This window comes from Saccopteryx leptura, chromosome 11 (assembly GCF_036850995.1).
Source record: "Saccopteryx leptura isolate mSacLep1 chromosome 11, mSacLep1_pri_phased_curated, whole genome shotgun sequence".
NCBI classification, from domain to species: domain Eukaryota; kingdom Metazoa; phylum Chordata; class Mammalia; order Chiroptera; family Emballonuridae; genus Saccopteryx; species Saccopteryx leptura.
This window is the reverse complement of record NC_089513.1, coordinates 23,419,246-23,438,786: the sequence shown is the minus strand read 5'-3', so window position 1 is coordinate 23,438,786 and position 19,541 is coordinate 23,419,246. Positions and strand designations below refer to the sequence as shown.

At 43.7% G+C, this 19,541-nt stretch overlaps 1 protein-coding gene across 5 annotated transcripts in view; it reads left to right on the top strand.

Moving 5' to 3' along the window:
* The window catches only part of SLC14A1 (solute carrier family 14 member 1 (Kidd blood group)), a 39,699-nt gene extending 20,358 nt beyond the window's left edge, over positions 1-19,341 (top strand). For all 5 annotated transcript variants that reach the window (XM_066352880.1, XM_066352879.1, XM_066352881.1 and 2 more), the window contains 8 exons: positions 1,791-1,947; positions 3,267-3,456; positions 5,757-5,885; positions 7,206-7,398; positions 10,500-10,647; positions 10,845-10,979; positions 15,570-15,619; positions 17,273-19,341. In XM_066352880.1, coding sequence (XP_066208977.1) covers positions 1,812-1,947; positions 3,267-3,456; positions 5,757-5,885; positions 7,206-7,398; positions 10,500-10,647; positions 10,845-10,979; positions 15,570-15,619; positions 17,273-17,446 — 1,155 coding nt within the window. In that variant the 5' untranslated portion in view covers positions 1,791-1,811 and the 3' untranslated portion in view covers positions 17,447-19,341. The remainder of the gene's footprint in view (positions 1-1,790; positions 1,948-3,266; positions 3,457-5,756; positions 5,886-7,205; positions 7,399-10,499; positions 10,648-10,844; positions 10,980-15,569; positions 15,620-17,272) is intronic.
* Positions 19,342-19,541: the final 200 nt, after the last annotated feature.

Below are 19,541 nucleotides of genomic sequence, written 5' to 3'. Positions count from 1 at the left end.
TGCAAAGTTTCACTGGAAGTCTCACAAATGCCAAGAAAAAATGAGCTAAAAAACAAATTCCATAAATACCCTCTACTTTGTCTAATGATTAATGATTTACCATTGTTTGAAAGCAGAATGGTTAGTTGAGCAGTGAAAGAATACAATACAATACAATTGTTACTTAGTTAAAAATCAGTTACCCACATTGATTTCCGTATTAGGATTAATAGAAGGCAAAACTAGAGTTAGGGTTGAAAATAAAAAAGGCATAACTTTTCTATCTATTAATAGCTACTTGTTGGCTATGGTAAATGAAACAATGATGGGGTCAAAAAATAGCCATGAGAACCCTCATCCTCAGCCTGGCCACAGGTAGAAGGTGGGCTGGTTTATCCGCATGGGCTTTGGTATTTCCATGGTTATGTGTTCCGTGCCTGTGGCTTCCACATTCCACATCATGCCTCCAGCGGGCTGGTGGTGTTGGTGTTCTCCTACTCCACACTTGTCTTATGCTCTTGGCTTTTGTTGCATCTCAAGGTGGTTTTGCCATTGTCTTACCCCTTTGCCTACCTATGGGGTTACATCATTGGTGTTCTCATGTGTCTACCATCAGCACCGTGAAACCAGTTCTGTCTGCAGAGTGCCATATTCTGGGGATGTTTCCTGTTACAAACTATTCCAGAGAAGTGAAAGACTCTCCTAGTGAACACAAGTCATGGTTATGTTGCTAGTGTTTTCCAGAAGCATGTTTACTATAATTATGCCCTGTACATCCTTATATTGTACAATGCTTAACTTACACATCTTTGCTTTTCAACAGCTTGGTCCACTTCTACCTTACCTGTTTTCTATGCCTTTGTATAATGTTTATTCGTGCCTGTTTAAAAATATTTAAATAAAAAATTCCAAACACAGGAATAGCTGAGGCAGTTGCCTGATAGGAGGACATAATAAAGTGATCTTTGAATTTGGAGAATGAATGTGAAGGGGTTCCGTAGGCTGTGTTGACACACACAGTTTTTTAAAGTTTGTCTTCCCTTCAAATGCTTAAAAATAAAACCCTTTTTCGTAAAATTAAATTTTAATTGAAAAAGGCTGTTTTTCTTAGAAAGTAGCCAACTGGTCTGCATTAGTGACCATCATTTTGTAATCTGGTAACTGGCTCCTTTGATTGGCAACATGAAGCTTAAGCATGTGATATTAGCTTTTCTATATTATTATTTGACTCATTATGTTGAAATTAACTCTTTTTCAGTCTTTTCCACTAGGCCAGTGGTCGGCAAACTCAGTCAACAGAGCCAAATATCAACAGTACGATTGAAATTTCTTTTGAGAGCCAATTTTTTTAACTTAAACTATGTAGGTAGGTACATTCTTTATCGAGGTTATGCCCGCATGTGGTATTTTATGGAAGAGCAACACTCAAGGGGCCAAAGAGCCACATATGGCATGTGAGCTGCAGTTTGCCAACCAGGGCACTAGGCTGAATGAGATCTTTGAGTGCAGAATATAGGTGCTCAATAAATGTTTGTTAAATTAGAAACTAAACCTTATAAAAAGAAAGACCAGAACCTTCTTGTAGTAGCATCAAAGACAGCGATGACAAAAGTGGGGTGGAATTTGGGTTCAGACAATAATCTCCATGATGATATTTCAAGAGGAAAATGGTGCTATCATAGTATCATGGGATGTCGTGGTCCAGGTGAAATGTCTTTGAGCTCATCCTCTGGCTAGTGGGACCAGACCCAGTGATGGACAGTCTGGAGAATTCTGCACGAAGGTGTTAATGAGCTCTGTTCTTTCCTCAGGGGCCAGAAGAAGAGATCGCCATGGAGGACAACCCCAATATGGTTAAAGTGGACCGGGGTGAAAACCTGATTTCACCGTGTCGAGGGAGAAGTTGTCTTTGCAAAGCACTCAGCTATGTCACCGGTGACATGAAAGAATTTACCAACTGGCTTAAAGGTATTTATGCTTCTGTCCCTTGGAGGATGTGAGAAGTGACTTTGGGAGAAATTGTTTGCTGGTTCTTCTACTCATGTCTTTAGTTGTAGTCACCTAAGTTCTATCTTTTTCCTCTCCATTTTTTAACTGTTATCTTCTAACCTGCAAGCCCTTTCAAACTTTGTTTATGGAGACAGTGGTCAGGGCCAGGGTCCTGCTCATATCAGAGGAAGGCAACTGGCTCCATTTTGTAGTTTCAGTACTTAAAATCTACAATTTTACTTTTGGAACCCTGACCAGCTGGCTCAGTGGATAGAGCATTGGCCTGGTGTATGGACATCCTGGGTTCAACTCCCAGTCAAGACACACAGGAGAAACAACCATCTTCTTCTCCCCCTTCCCTCCCACTTCCCTCCCTCTTCCCTCTTCTCTCCCCCTTCCCTCCCTCTTCTCTCCCTCATCTCTCCCTCTTCTCTCCCCCTTCTCTCCCTCTTCTCTCCCCCTTCCCTCCCACTTCCCTCCCTTTTTCCTCCTTCTTCTCTCCCCCTTCTCTCCCTCTTCTCTCCCCCTTCTCTCCCTCTTCTCTCCCCCTTCCCTCCCTCTTCCCTCCCTTTTTCCTCCCTCTTCTCTCCCCCTTCTCTCCCTCTTCCCTCCCTTTTTCCTCCTTCTTCTCTCCCTCTTCTCTCCCCCTTCTCTCCCTCTTCTCTCCCTCATCTCTCCCTCTTCTCTCCCCCTTCTCTCCCTCTTCTCTCCCTCATCTCTCCCTCTTCTCTCCCCCTTCTCTCCCACTTCCCTCCCTTTTTCCTCCCTCTTTTCTCCCCCTTCTCTCCCTCTTCTCTCCCTCATCTCTCCCTCTTCTCTCCCTTCCCCTCCCACAGCCAGTGGATTAATTATTTCAAGCATCAGCCCCAGGTGCTTAGGATAGCTCAGTTGACTCAAGCATCAGCCCCAGACAGGTGTTGGCAGGTGGATCCCAGTCAGGGTACAAGCAGAAGAATGTCTCACTATCTCACCTCCTCTCACTTAAAAATTAAATAAATAAAATTTTACTTTTGGTAATTCATTCCTTTGGCTTTAAAGTCTGTACCTCTAGACATGATAAATAAGTGCATTTGATGCTTTCTGGATCTGAGGTTCTAGACAGGACAGTGTGAGTTTAGCATAAAGGAACTGGTTGCTTTTAGGGACCTGGTGCCACCAAAGGGAAATGTGTTCAAAGAATATAAAAAATAAGTTTCACTTTCATCAGAGGGGATTTTGATGATTTTGCTCAAGAGGGCCCTGCACCTTGGAAGGGTGCCTCACTGCGTTCTTAGCTCCGCCCATCTCATCTCTTCCAGACAAACCCCTAGTGCTCCAATTCATCGACTGGGTTCTTCGGGGCCTGGCCCAAGTGGCGCTCGTCAACAACCCCATCAGTGGAATCCTGATTCTGGTGGGAATCCTGGTCCATAACCCCTGGTTGGCCCTCACTGGCTGTTTGGGAACGGTGGTCTCCACCCTGACAGCCTTGTTGCTCAGTCAAGACAGGTAGGCACGCCCATCCAAGCCGCTCTTCTCACTTCTGAGGTCACGGGAGCCAACCAGTGATTTTGGGCAGCACTAATAAAGCTCCACCCTTCCCAGAAGAAACAACCTTTATTCCACAAAACTCTTTATATTTGCTTTTAGTGAAAGGTCAGGGTATCATTTAGAGCCTCATGTTCATGGTACCTGACTAGGTAGCCATTCTGAACAATGCCAGATTCTCATGGAGTATGTGGTAACAATGCCAGATTCTCATAGCAGTGCGTGGTAACCACAGCTAAGCTGCAAGGAATTCCCAGGAGAGCCTCTAAAGGGATTTCTTTAATAATCGATCAATTATTTATTATCAGCATTTTTTGTTTGGGCAAAAATATATGAGTTCATGACACGTCTTATTGGCTTAATAATCCCCTATATCTTATTTCCATGATTTGTTTAGTAAATTTATTCTGCTCAGTTTCGAGAGAGATAAATAATCACAAATTCCAAGTTCTGACTTAAATCGTGTTAGGATATCTTCTGATGAAAGAGATGAGCTGACTCCCACCAAGGGCATAGAACCCTTCTGACTAACCAGTTTCTTCAGCGAGGCTGCCGGTCTTCCAGATGTCCAAGACCAATGCATGATCCCGGGTGGATTGTCATTACACAGCTAACCCCCTGTAACTCTCGCTGTGGATTGCCTAAGGACATTCTTGCGGAGAGAGTCAACAAACGCTCCTCCACTCTTGCATCAGGCTTGAGGAGCCTGATTTGTTCTCTGTAGAGAGTGGTTCAGTATCTTAGGTAAACTCTGTTCCAGTGCATGGCAAGAGATGACCTGCCCACTGTGGAGGTGCAGCCCAGGACTGTGCCATATTGAATATTCCTTCATTGCTTTGCTCCTGAGAAAGTTGACCCAATTTCCTTATCAGGTATATATTAGAAGACCAGCCATGGTCACATGTGCTAGTTTACAAACCTCTTCTTTTTCTTGGTCCTCAAAGGACTGCTTAAAACAATCCTCTGTTTTAAGTGACTACACATCTTGTTTCTTTAATCATGGTGTTCCACAACTGGTAGACATGGCCATTGAACTCGTTGATCAAAGTCAGGCATTCATTCTGAAAGTCAGCCTTTGAGAGGATAAGTCTGCATTAGCTCTCTGCTAATGCTGTCATCCTATACAGACCCAATTTCTGAAGGGCATTACTGTTTCCTGGGTTAAACCAATACAAATTCATCACACATGGCCTGAAGGACTATTAAAGGTAGATAAAGGACTTTTGAACAAGGAGTCGTCCCTCCCCACCACAATGCTCTCACTCCCGAGTGACATCTTCTTGATGCATTGGTGCTTCCTACCCCACTTAGAAACAAGCCTAGAAGGCGTTCTCACGCCATCCTCTGCCACCCCCATAGTGTGGCCCACTGCCTGCCTCACCTCCCCCTCAGGCCTGCCTTTGACCTCACCCACTCACATCACGGTCTGCACATCCATGGCCCCCTTTGACCTTGCGTGCTGGGCCCTTCATGGTGCCAGGTATTGCCAACTCTGAGCCCTGGGGGAGAGGCTGGCTTGTCAGCCTTGGGACTCACACTCTAGAGACTGTTTCATTTTCTCTGGGCACTTCTAACCCATAAGACAACTTTTGAAAGTGAGTTTAAATGGTGGGAAGCAAAAAGGGACTCAAGAAAGATTTAGGTGCTAAATATGCACTGAATTAATTGGAGTGCTTTGCCAAGTAAAAGAAAAGTTAATTTTTGTTTGTTTGTTTTTCGCAATAACTTGGAAATGTGTATTTGGAGACAACAAAATGGAAGCACAGAAAGGTGAAATATATGCTAAGTTGGAAGATTAATGTTTATAAGACCAAAGATACTATGAAAGTGAATTTACACTTTGAGAATCTTACATCTCTCACCAAGAAAATCAGACTTCGGAAACAGTTTCACCTAAAAGCTTTATACAAGTCAGAAGCCCTTAATGATATAAAAGAAATAATAATGTCCCGAAGCAAAAGTGTAAAGAAAACAGAAGCAGTTGCCCTGCTGGTTCTGTTTCTCCCCTGGAGGCTAGGGTTCTGTCTTTAGCTATATTATGCCTCTGGAGAGGGTGGTTCTCTGGGCGCATTTGTAATTTTTCTACGGGTGGTTTATTTTTTCATGTTTTACTAGTGTATGGCTTCTGTAGACTGAAGTACATTTCTAAGTATAATCTCACTTTCTCATGTAAATGTGATCTGGAGTTTACAAGTGTCACTAATGTGCAAGCCCGGCCAGCATCCACCTGTGAGACGTCCAGCTGTGCCTCTCGCCCGCAGGTCGGCGATCGCCGCGGGGTTGCACGGCTACAATGCCACCCTGGTGGCAATACTCATGGCTGTCTTTTCCGACAAGGGGGACTACTTCTGGTGGCTGTTATTCCCTGTGTGCGCTATGTCCATGACTTGGTAAGTTGTACCTCGTTTTCAAAATGCTTTTCAAAAACACTGTCCGGGCTGGGAAGGAGAGCTACTGCTCAGTGGGCAGAGGGTTTCAGTTTGCAAGACAGAAGTGTTCTGACAATGGATGGCGGTCATGGTTGTTCTGGTGCCTCTGAAGGACACATGTTAAAATGGTTAAATGATCAGTTTCATGTTCTGCATACAATACAGCTTCAATCTAGAGAAATACTTTTCTAAGATTTAGATTCAGGCTATGTCTATTGGAAACAGGAAACATTAAAACACACATGTGGCCCTTCATACTACCTCCCTTCTCCCCAAGACTCTGAGGTAATTGAACTAGTCTCTCTGTTGACAATGTTGAATCTGCCTTTTGGAAGCAAACATTTCCTTCTTATCGTAGCATATTTAGAATATAAAATACTAATATCCACACAAATGAGAAGTAATGCCCACCATGGGCAGTGTCTGCAGGAGAACCACCCACCCTGGCTGTATCCGCAGGTGTGTGGGGGAGAACCTGCTAGCTGAGCGAACCTGTTCAGGAGGTCACTTCCAGCTTGCTCTGAAGAACAGGCTCAAGGGCAGGAGCCATGACCTGCGGATGCTCACCATAGCTCCTCCCACAACCCATGATATTTGGAGCTCTGACCTTAAAGTGATAGCCCTCTGATTGAGTCAACAAGTGAGTGCACAAAAGGGTCCCAGAGACCAACTAATCCAATCCCCCAGTTTATAGACGAGGTCCTGCCCAAGGTCATACCATTCTTCAACTGCCCAAGGACTTAAAACTTAGTCCCCCTGCGGTTAAGACCTTTCTCATCCAGCCCGCATCACCTGCATCCTCCCTTGAACAACTGTTTATCTTTTTCAAAAGTATATATACTAAAGACGTGTGGAGGTGATGGACAAGTTCAAGATCTTGGTTGTTTCTGGGGGGGAAAGAAGGGCATGTGATCAAGTAGGTAAAACGGGCAGTTTTGACTGTGTAGATAGTATTTTATTTCATGTCTTAAATACCAGAAAAATATTTTTGAAAACTATATTGCTCATTGTGGGCAACCCCGTAGATACAAGTTTTTCAAAAGCCAAATAAACTATGAATTGATACTTTTACGTTCTGCAAGAATTATTCTCTTCATGACAGGATTTATGCCAAGTGTGTCTGGATTTTTTGTTTGTTTGTTTTTTCTGTGAAATGTTTTTTGACACAGTGCTTTAGAGACATCGTTTGCAATGAAACAAAGGTCCCCCCTAGGATAGATTCAGTTTGTCAACATGGCTGACACATGCAGTTTCTTCCATTCTGTTTTGTTGTTGTTTTAGTCCAATTTTCTCAAGTGCGTTGAGCTCCGTGTTCAGCAAATGGGACATCCCTGTCTTCACGCTGCCCTTCAACATGGCATTGTCGATGTACCTTTCCGCCACAGGACATTACCACCCATTCTTCCCAAGCAAACTGATCGAACCTGTAACCTCAGTTCCCAATATCTCCTGGCCAGATCTTGATGCCCTGCAGGTAAGAGACACAATCTCTTCACATTTCCTCCATGCTCTGGAAGACATCCTACTGGTTCATTGTTCATAGGCATCAAAGCCTTATAGAGACTCGGCTCTAGGGCCGCCTTGCTGTCTTCATTCTTACAGCTAAAGCATTTGTTCTGCTCCAAAGCTCCGGGCTCTGAGGAATTTTTTAAAATAACTATTTGGTTATCACTAACTTTTCCCCCTCTTTTCCTAAGAAAACAATTCCACTGTCCCTCCCCACAGTGTGCAGTGGAGCCCATTTCTTCCTCTGAGAGGATCGCAAACCCAGGCACAACCCCATTCTTCTTCAGAGTTTCTAGATCTTAAAATCTTTCTTCCCTGAGAAAAGTTAGATTACCAGAGAGCCTCACCCTTGGACCTGTGGCCAGAAGTACATTCAGAGATTGACGTTTTAATGGATGAATGAAAGTAGTCTTTATTTTCTGCCCATCCACTGTTGGTTACACAACTCTTTTTGCTATTCAAAGTCCCTTTTGCAATTGGACCTACATAATTCAGTTCCGTTTATAATATAACTCCAAAAAAAGTTTCTCTCTCCCTGTGTATTAGCATATTTTTCATTATATTGAAAATTACTTGTGTAATAGAATCGATGTACTTAAGTTCCTTTAAGAATTTGGCTCTAGAAAAATAAATGTCCCTACTGATATTTGTATATATTTTCTTTCCTCAAATAGTAATTATTATATAATTATTATATTTTTCTCTTTTTGCCTTTGCTGCTAGGAAACTTGGAGCTACTCATTAAATTTGCTAGTCTGGGGGAAAATTTAATAAAAAAAAAAAGAACTAATGTCAGAGTATAACTCCACTGGAAATCAGACACTCTATTGCCAACTTGGCCCTTGTTGGGGGGAAAGGGGGGAGGCACAGTCATTGATGCAGGGAGCTCAGCCTGGGGCTAAGTCCCTCGTGACCTGCCTCCTCATATCAAAAGACTGGCAGATACTATTATATCTACCACAAAATCTCTCTGTTCTGCTTCTTCAGACAGTTAATCTCTCAGGATAAGTACAATAATTCAGGGTCCTCACGCTTTGATAGGCATCAGAATCATTGTTTTTTAATACCATTACAGACTCCCTAAATTATAATCTTGGGGAGTGGGGCCTGGGAACCTGTATTAACAAGCTCCCCAAATACTTGTAATGTGGGCCAGGGTCTGAGAACCACAATCCCAGACTCTGTATCTCTTTACGGACATGCATAGAGAGAACACCACTTTTAAACACCTGGTTAACTCAAATCAAAACCCGCTCTTCCTATTGTTATTTATTTAATTCATCTCTTTAGGGTTTCTTGATTATTAAAAACAAGAGAACACTTGATGTCAGAAGAAAACCAGAGTCCTTGCCTTTTCTCATGAGCAAAACACTGTCTTTCCCACTCTCAGGCTATACAGCGCCTTGTGCTATCTCCTCTGTGCCGAGTGATAAAAACATGAGAAACTCAGTTAGTCTTTTCTTCAGCTTCTTGCCTGGAAAATGAATGGGAGCAGTTGGAAATAACTCAGAAGACAAATCAAAAATTAATTATAACTCCCTATGAAAAATGGTGTTATAAAACAATATTTGTTCATCGCTCTAAAAATGCATGGTCCAATATAGTAGCTGTTAACCCCATGTGGCTGTTATAGTTTAAGTGCAAAAGTAACTAGAATGTAAATTTACAATTTAGTTCTTGAGCCTCACTAGCCACATTTCAGGTGCCCAAGTCTCATGCATTGGACAACAGAGATACAGAAATATTCCAAGATCATGGAACGTTCTGTTGGACAGTGCCGAGCTGAGGAGGTCAGGGTCTTGTCCTTGCCTTCCCGCTGAACTACCATCTCTACATCCCACTGAACTACCATCTCTATATCAGCACCGTTATTTCCCACCTCACCCACCTCCCCACGTCCTTGGCTACCTGAGGGATAGTTCTGCTGGGTGTGCCTGTGTCGAGTTTTCAGGTCTAGAAGAAACAGTAAGTGATCCTATGTAGGCATTAAAACCCAGACAGGACTAGAAGTTAGGGCCCATCTTAGGATAGAGTTAAGCTCACAGGATGGTCCTGCACACTGAGCGAGGACCAAACCAGCATTGGGAAGCCAGCATTACAGCCAGCCTAACGCATGAAGTCAGTAGAGGACGTTCTACCTTGTGCCAAAACCAGGACTCCCACTATCACAGTCACTGCCCCCTGAAGACCCTCCACAAAAGGTGCCCATATGACCTGGGAAAGGCATTGCAGTGAATGGCCTTGGTCATAAGGGAACCAGCATGGCTAACTGTGGCTACCCTGGCCCTCCTAGAAGTGTTATGAGAAAGAATGATCATTTGTTAGCTCAAATCAAACCCTGTGCTTTAAATTGCCACGCTGTAAACACACTGGCTGAATTCAGACCTCAGCTAGAAAGTAGAATCAGGCCATTTTTAGGTTTTCTTGTATTTTGAGGACTGACAGTTGTTGATAATTGGAATAAGCTAAGGATATCTTAGTTTAAAATAACACATATCCTTGCTAACAACACAAGTATAAATAAGGTCCTGATTTACGAAGTTACCGATACTTGCTTCTGAATTGTGGACAAGATAGCCTGACTTCGGGTTTGTGGCCCTAGCATTAACCACCAGACTGCACGGGAATCATATTCCTGTGGACTGTCGAGATGTGAGGATGGTCCGGCTTCAGCGCTGACAGACCGTTGAAAGCAATAGAAGTATAAGCTGCGCTCCCTGCCATCCTCACAGGGAGGCGTGGGGATCCTCACAGCGGGGACAGTGAGGCACTGGGAACTTAGCAGGCACCACGGCCAAGTGTCAGGGCAAGCAGGAGAGCCAGTGAGGGAGGGGGGATTTTAAGAAGGCACAATGCTCAGCGTACACCAGGGAAGGGATGGTGTATCTCTGGGGATAAAGCAGAAAAATGACTGAGATTTTTCCGTAAAGAGAGAGAGTTTTTAAAAATTAATAACACTGATCTCGAAAGATGAAGTACGCTCAATCTAAAATTACTGTGTGCTTGTAGGTGTCCTGTGGATTTCTATCCAATTGTTTCAATGACCTTTTTCCTAAATTATCTTTGCAGCTAATGAAAGCCCTGCCTGTGGGTGTTGGTGAGATATATGGCTGCGGCAGTCTGTGGACAGGGCTTATTTTCCTGTGCGCCATCCTACTGTGCTCCCCGCTCATGTGCCTGCATGCAACAATCGGGTCATTGCTGGGGGTAGTAGCAGGTAAGAAAGTGTTGAGAGCTCGCCCTCCACCCCATGCATTGTCTCAGGCCTCTTCTGTACCCCAGACTTTTCTGGAGCTCTCTGCTTCCAAGCAACCAATAGGAGTTCTCAGTTGCTGGCACCGCCCCCAGCCTCCGTCCAGAGCATCCTGCCATTCGTCTGTCCACAGCTCTGACTTCTCCTGTCTTATCTGACAGGACTCAGCCTTTCAGCTCCATTTGAGGACATCTACGCTGGGCTCTGGAGTTATAACAGCTCTCTGGCATGCATTGCAATTGGCGGAATGTTCATGGCGCTCACCTGGCAAACCCACCTCCTGGCTGTAGGCTGTGGTGAGTACCCCGTGCATCTGCAGGGAGGACTGCCCATGACGGTGGGCGTCAAAATCCAGGACAGACAGCAGAGAAGGACTGCATGAGAAACTAGGGCGGAGGTTCTAGATTGGGACCCATGCTATCTAAGTGTGTGACCAGGGCAAGTGACGTCCCCTCTCTAGGAGTATTCAAGTCAGCTGTGCCTTACTCGGTGGTCACTGAGACAGGAAAGCCTATTGAATGTGTGTATGTTGGGGGATAGAAACTCAACTCATCCTGTGTTCTTCATGCTAATCATTTGACCCAAGAAACTAAAAGGCCATAACTCAAGCTAAATGCAGAGCCGTTTCTCCTGGTGAACCTGGTAGTACTCTGTGCTACCTTGGAGGATCACATTAATTCAGCTCATTTCAAGCATAAGTGTACATCAGAATTACCTGGAAGGTTTGTTAAAATGCAGACTGCTGGGCCCACCCTCAGACCCTAATTTGTTGTTGGAGGTGGTGGAAGAAGTTTGCATTTCTAACCAAGTGCGAGGTGGGGCTGATGCTACCCTCCAACCACCTTTTGAGAGCAGCTGTATTGACCCTTTCTCACCCCCGTGTCCCAGCCAGACTCGCCAGTCAGTCAGAAAGGGTTCTGGAAACGCCATCCTTCTCATTTCACTCATTTACTGTTTGGGTACAAAGGCCAGGAAGACAAAGCATTTTGCCAAAGGACATCCTCAGTGGGGGTAAATGCTAACCCAGAATTCACACTTGCTAACGACCCAAAGAGTTAGGCCCACTACACTACTCTGCTTCTGTTAGCAGCATTCAGGCCTTAGGGGAGAACAGCCCTCAAGTGACTCAATCTGAAAAGCCAGCGGCTTCTCAGGCCGTTGTGAGGGATGCTGATTTTCCCATAGCCCCTGACATTCCTCATGCAATAGGAGTAAGAACATTTAAGATAATGTACTAGACTGAAGGAACGACACTCCCTGGGGGACAGAGGGTGCAGGGATAGTGGAATGTGCAAAACTCACTGCACAGCTAATGGAAATAAATATTTGTCTAGAGTCAGTTTATCACCAGATTAATCAATCCAAGTTATCTAAGTCATTTTTAAAACGGGGGACCCCATGTCAGGCGGGATTTAGAAGAGATTTCTGTGTTGAGCAGGGGGTGGGATGGGACCAAGGATTCCTAAGGGTTCATTCACTCTTGATTTCCCAGGGCAGTAGCAGTGATAACAAAACTCAGGTGGCTGCTTATACGTCATCCTGCCAGTTCCCAATAACCCTGTCACAACTATTGGCTCATTCTCCTATATTTGTTCATAAGCTTAGGGCAGAGGAGAAGGCTATCACAGATTATATGGCTACCTGAGCTCAGCTGGGTTCAAGTCTGAGATTTGAGGTTTCAAACTTTTGTTTCGAGTGCATATCTTTATTTTTACTTATTTTATTTTATTGGCAGTAGCAGCAAATACATATTAAACATTCATGATACAACCCAGGCAGTACTAGTAAGAACTAGGGATTTAGAGACTTTAGATCCCAGGTGGTTCCGACATACAGAGTTACAGTTAAGGGCAGAAGCCAAGTAAGGAAGAGAGAGCCCACAGGAGACCACGTGGCGTTTATAGCAGAACAAGGAGACAGCTATAGTGCAAGCTTCTTGGGGGAACAGTCCAGCCCAGAATCATCAGAAGCACCTCTTAGAGAGCGAGCTTTTCCGTACGTCCTAAAATCTTCAAGGAGAAGTTCTTCTTGGTGGAGAGGGTGCTCTGGGCCAGCGTGGGGACAACCTGAGCACACCCGTAGGGACAGCCCGAGCACATCCGTAGGGACAACCTGAGCACACTCGTAAAGATCAAGCAGAAACTATTCTGGTCACAAGGGTTGTTGATGAGGTCTCGGAAGACCATAGAAGGGGATAAAGCCGACGATGCTTGAGGGTGGATTTCCTCAAAGCAGGAATCTCTTCATTATTTTATTTATTATAGAAGTAGCACAGACTTATTGAACAAAATGAAAAAAAATCAGTCAATACAGAAGAGGACAAAATAAACAGTGATAATTCTTTATCCTACTCCCTGGATAGAACGTTTTTGCCTCCTTCTTATAAGGATCCTGTGATTACATTGGGTCCACTTTGCATGACTCAGGATCATCACTTCATCTCAAGATTTCCAATGTAGTCACCACTGCAAAGTCCTTTTGTCATGTAAGGTTACATATTCACAGGTTCTGGGGATTAGGATGTAGATATCTTTGGGGAACTTGACTCTGCCTACCACGCCTACCTTCCTTTGAGTAGATCATATTTTCTTTACTAGTTTATCATAATGGCTAAGGCAATATATTGAATCAGCTAAGAGCCCAGATCCTGCTGCCAAAATTCCAGCTCTGCCGATTTTAGTTTTCAGTAGTTGCCAAGTCCACCCCACATAGGCTGTATTAATTTCCCTTCCTGCCAGCTGCATGGAAGAGGGTCCATTTCATCCACACTGGGTGCTATCAGTGTTTTTTATTTTAGACATCAAGTTTTGAGACAGACTTCCTGCCCTCAGGTAAAGCAAATATCACATGTGAAATGCCACAGCAAGTTTCCGCTTGCCCACATCACCCTGATACCGTCAAACAAAAGCCAACCTTGTCAGCCAAGGTAAATAAATAACAGACATTTATTGTGGAGCTGCTCTTTTTAAGGCTTTATCAGGAAAGAAGACTTGGCGAACTCGGACATCGCCTGGCAGTGCTGCCTTCCCGAAAGCAGAAACTCTATAGCCAGGGAATTCCTAAATTTTGTTACTTTATCAATGTAAACTATAAACACATTTTGTCTGTCTTTTGCCCGAGTATCATAGTAGGACTCTCACATGGCCATCTGTTGGGAGGGACATTGTCTATGAAGGTTAGAAATCCAGTCTTCCCTTTAGCACGCCCAGTCCAACTCAGCAAGGCTTAATTGATAGGCAGCTGCTATTAGTCTGACTCTTATTATAGAGAGAAAGGGAACTTGGAATTGGCGATCACTTGACAATAGTATAGCAGTATGAGACTTAAACACCAGGATGATGCCTTAGAAATACAATTGGTATTGAAAGGAGATAAATGGCAATATGGTCTCCCATAGTCAGGAAAGGTGTGTAGAAGAAAGAGCTGGTACTCAAGACAGCAAGGACAGAGCGTCCCTGGTGCTTAGTCAAGGGTCCGTGAATATTTCTTGAATGAGTGAGTGAATGAATGAATGAAATGGAGGAGGAGAATAAAATTATGGGAACCAAGCACAGAAGCTCTTCCATCCCAAGCTGTTGCACCCTTCTGCTCAGAGCAGTGTCTCAGTCACATGGTGACAACGGTGAGTTGACAGCTGTTGTTATGGAAACACATGGAAACACATGATTTCATTTGAGATTCACTGCTTCCCAGTAAAGCATGGCTCCAAGCTGCCATTTTACAAACAATGAAACTAGATTCTGAGATGCTCAGAGATTTGTTGTACAACAAACTAAATGGCGGAGCTGGGGTTTGAAGTCCAGACTGTTTCCAATGACAAGCCTTTCCCACTAGCATGAGACAGTTCAGACAGGAAAGAATTAGGTACACTGTTGAACAAAAATGTTGGGATAAAAAAAGACATAATACTGATAAAAGCATGGACATCAGGATCAGAGTTCCTCCCACCATTTCCTATCCTGCTGCCCAAGATAGCTGATGTGATTTCTCACCAGACAGGAAGACTAGGTGGTAAGTGTTCTAAGAGTGTGTGCTGGTGGCCCAAGTGGCTGTGTGGGGGTCATCCTTCAGCCTGCTTTCCTGAGCCTCCTTGAGCCCCCTTTTCCAACCAAAACTGAGGAATTAATGATTTACTAGTTAAGATCTTTGTTTTTGTTGTTTTACATTGAAAATCACATAGACTTTACACCCAAATTACCTACTCTAAGATTCATGCTCACTTGAAGTAAATTTTAAAATAGCGTGTTTATTCACTGACCTGTATGCCAACCTTAATGGTATTTGGGAAAGCATTATTCTGGGGAGGAATCCCAAGTTTGTGTTCCATTTCTATTGATCTCTGAGTTACAACCTTCGTATTTTCTAATACCATGATTTTTTTTTTGTAACTTGAGTTCTGGCCATTAATAGGAGGATCCTAGAGGCAGTATAGAAGCCAGACTATCTCAAGAAATGTTTATCAGTTTCATTTTAATTCAGCTATGCCTGGATACAATAACAGGGAAGTTTATTTGCTATGGAAGGGCTTTCCCTTCAGTATCAGCAAAGCAGCAACAAAATAGTAACCACAGAAGAGCTTCCCTTTATTGAGTTACTATGTGCCAAGCCCAAGCATTACCTCCTTTCATGATCACACCAGCCCTATAACGTCCATTGTCCAAGTGAGGAGACACCTCACTTGGCTGAGAGAGGCCACCAAGCTCCTAAGTGGTAGAGTCTGGATTCAAACCCAGAGCTGCTGCCTCTAAACTCATACTTGTAACCAGGGTGCTGGGCTAGTGGGCCAAACGTGGGTGTTTTGACATTGCAGAGGATTTATACAAAGGCAGTCCTTCCCATAATGAAATGAAACATACCAAGCATCATTCTGTCTTCTTTTCTCGTAGGCCTGTTCACCGCCTATGTTGGAGGCAGCATGTCAAAGCTGATGGCTATGGTGAGTCTGCTTTAATCTTGCTTTCTCATCTGCATGATTGATCGGTTTCCAAGGCTCTGGAAGCCCTCCTGAAGTCCACAGAGGCAGCGTCCCACGGCGGGGTCCGTGACTGTGACAGCCACCACTCTCCCTTTTCTTGCACCCGTCTGTCCTTACTCTCAGAGCATCTCAATCAATCTTAGTCCTAGTCACCATCACCAGGCTTGATTTAAGGAAGTGAGACTTGGGTTGAATAACATATTACCCAGTTTACTCTCTAACTCCAAGGTCGGGAGGTTGACTTCAGAATACCTTTCACTGAAACAGAAAGCTAGGACTAGGTAGTAGTGGAGGAAGCAGCCAAGGGAGAGAAAGCATAATTGGCTAAAAACCTAATTTTTTTAAATCAAGCCAGTACTTTTTCATATGCCTTACCTTTTTTTAAATCCCTAGTCAGTCATCACTAGGATGTATTTAGACCCATGTCGTGGCTGAATTAGTTAATAGGCAAGAATCATAGCGCATTAAGTGGCCCCCGCCATTCTTCTTGGTTTTCAGCACTGTCTGGCCCTTTAAACTTCTTTTCCCACTGCCCTGAGGAACCCAGTATGACCATCTCAGGATCCCCCACTTCCCAGTGGCCTGGACATTTTATCTCTTTTCCACCCACTGTTGCGGGTGATGCGGGGCCAGTTTCTGATAGTACAATCCATGTGGATGTGGTCCTGGTTGCTAATGGGTCGAAACAATATCTCGTCTTTTCTACAGCAGCATAGAGAGTTTATCCAGGAGCGTGCTCTGGAGACACAGTATGTTTCTGGTAGAAAGTTGAAACCCCATTACAGCCATGATAGGAATATATCAGAGCACTGTGGAGCCCTTTCATCCCAGCATAGACTCATAGACATCAGCCTGTGGCCCAGAATTGCACAGGCTGCACAACAGAGTCAGCTAGGCATATTTTTAAAGGTACAGATCCTCAGGCCCTGTTCCTTGGTGTTTCTGATGGAGTCAATCTGCTGTGGTGCTTGGGCATCCTTTTAGCCCCTCCCCAAATGATTCTGATGTGCCATCAGGTTTTAGGTACCACACCCCCACAGGGCCCTTGCATAGGGCCAGACCTCATCAAGCACATGGTGTATGCTCAGAATCGCATGAGTCGCCATGGATAGCACAGAAGAAAGATTGACCCTCAAGGAACTTAGAGTCTGTTTGGGAGACAGGGTGAAGAGAAGAAAAGCAAGTGGAGTCCAAGACCTAGTCTGGGTGGAAGTCAAGGGGAGAGTGCTCACTATGAGCTGAACTAATCAAAGAAGGTCTTGTGGGATGGGATGAAGGGTCAGGAGCCACTGACAGTTTGCTAAGTGTCATCTCTGTGTGCTAAGTATCATCTTTGCCCAGCTGGTGTGGAAGTCTGCATGTAGGAGAGGAAGGGAAAGATGTACAAGGTAGAACTATAACTGACCATCTTGAAGGATGGGTGATGACATTTCCACTGCTAAGTGCCCCGTGGACTCAGACTCAGTCTCCATGGGCACAGGCAGAGTCCAGAGAAGTGCCCCCTGTGGCCCCTCGCCCTGGGCAGGATGAGAATAGAGGGAAAGGTGATGGCTGGTACGGATTAGCTTTCCGCGGGCTCTCAAAGGAGCATGTGGCTTGTCTCTTCCTCCTCAGGCCGGATTGCCATGTTGTACCTGGCCCTTCTGTTTGGCCACACTCGTGTTCCTCTTGCTGACCACGAAGAACACCAACATCTACAAGATATCCCTCAGTAAAGTCACTTATCCTGAAGAAAACCGCATCTTCTACCTGCAAGCCAAGAGAAGGATGGCTGAAAGCCCTCTGTGAGAGCAGCCTTCATCCACAGCCATGGTCACAACCATTTCGGACTAACTGCCCGGCTGGCTTCCAGATTCTCAGCAAATCGTTGTTTTTCACTAAGAACCACTTTCCTACTAACCCACCAGCGATCTGTTCTTTTGCTCATTTTGTCATTTTCTTTCAGACTTCATGAATATCCCTAAACATGTGAGAGACACATCCAGACCGTGTGCTCTGGCTGTGCAATGTCAAACCCTCATGGGACATTGGCACTAAGACTGTAATATATTTATAAAGCCAACATGCTCCCACAGACAGGAAGTGAGACTGGAGCAAATTATTGATATTTATTGATATTTTTGATGTTTGGTTGGCTAGCTGATGTAAACAGTATTAATAAGCTCTAAAAAGTGAGACCTTAAGGGAATGGAATTCATGGTCACAAAATTGAAGTCAACCCAGAATTTTCAGATAAGCAGTTTGGCTTGTGAAAATTAATAAAAGTTACGCATTACAGCTGTGGTCAACATGGCCAGGTGCGGCAATGGCCTCGGTGTTGTTGCCGAGTGTGGCATTCAACACTCAACAAATAGGAGATGTTTGGGGGGGGTTTTCCAGACTGACAGAGCTGCATTAGGGAGAAAGAGTTTTTGTCTGTCAAAATTATTCCGTATTGTTACCTTTCTTGGCGATTGCAAAGGATTTTGAGAGAGAATTTATTATCTTTTTCTTGTGAAAATGGATTTGTCTTCAGTGAGATAAAATAAGAGACATTCTTGGCTTAACATTCCTAAATTGTATTGAGAAATTACAGTTTTATAAAATACTCAGCACAGCACTTTTACTTTAACCCCTAAAATGCTCTCGTAAATGCCACAAATGTGCAGAATTAAGTCATCAACATCTGAGGGCTCTTTTCAGTTACAATTTCAGTTCATTTGATGATGTCTTACATGTTACAAAGACTGAAAGTTAAGGTCAGATTGCTTCTGGGTGTTTAGAAGTTGTTGAATTTTGACTTTAAGAAAATTTATTCTTTTCTGAACACTCACACAGTATTCTCACTCAGAAACCAAGGGTATTTGAAACACCAGCAAAGACAGAGACAGATAAAGGATTCTCCTGTTTTTCTTTTTTTTTTTTTTTTCAGTTATCAGTTGTATAAATATTTGATAACCAAACATGCCGGAGACTGGTGGAGAGTTCTGCCCACCGGCAGTGTGTATCAATTTGGTATTTTGGAGGATGCCAATAGCGAAACTAGAATCTTGAAGGTTTCTTTCCTCTTTCGGTTTGCAGTGCTCAGTGCAAAATACACAGTTAGCTGAATCACTAAACATAAGAAGGGAAGTAAACCTACAAATACTTTAGGGAGAAGTTCACAGCTTACTTTTCTCAGGAAAACAAACGAACATTGTTCCAACTTTAAAACCCTGTGACCAAAGCCTTTGGAAGCCACAAATTTACAGCTGGCAAAGAGTCACGTTTATTCCTGTGAAATAACTAAGTCTTCAGTGTTTGAACTGAAATCTCTGGTTGAGGAATTTGTGACATAAGACTGTGGGTGGGGGAGAGGACTAAAAAGCAAACATAACCAAGGATCAATAGGGGTAAAGACTGTGGGTAGTGAACCAGAGGCCTTTAAAGTGTCTCCAAGCTAACCTTCTGAATGGAGCCTGTCCAGTGTGTTAAATGCATACCTTCTCCCGGGGTGCTCACACTGGCTTGTGAATAGGGACATTTTAGGGCCTTGTACACTGTCTAATGTAAATGGTATTTTCTCAAGCTATTTTGTTATTAAGCATTAGCCTGAAATTAAGTGTATGTTATGAGTTTTCTTAAGGAGGACTTGTATTTTTTTTCCTATCATCTATATGACAAATTTTTATGTAAGAATATGAATAAATTATATTCACAACTCAGTTCTGTGTAAATTTTGTTTAAATATAGTATGTGCCTTTTGTAGCTACCATGTGTATTCATGAGCACATGTGTAAGTAAGTACTGCTTGTATCTAAAATCGTATTCCTTCCTTAAAGCACTGGAGGTGTCTTTCAGCAAAGCCTGTTCAAGTTCATATTTATTGGTCCATCTGCTAGGGTATCCTCCCCTCTGTCATTGT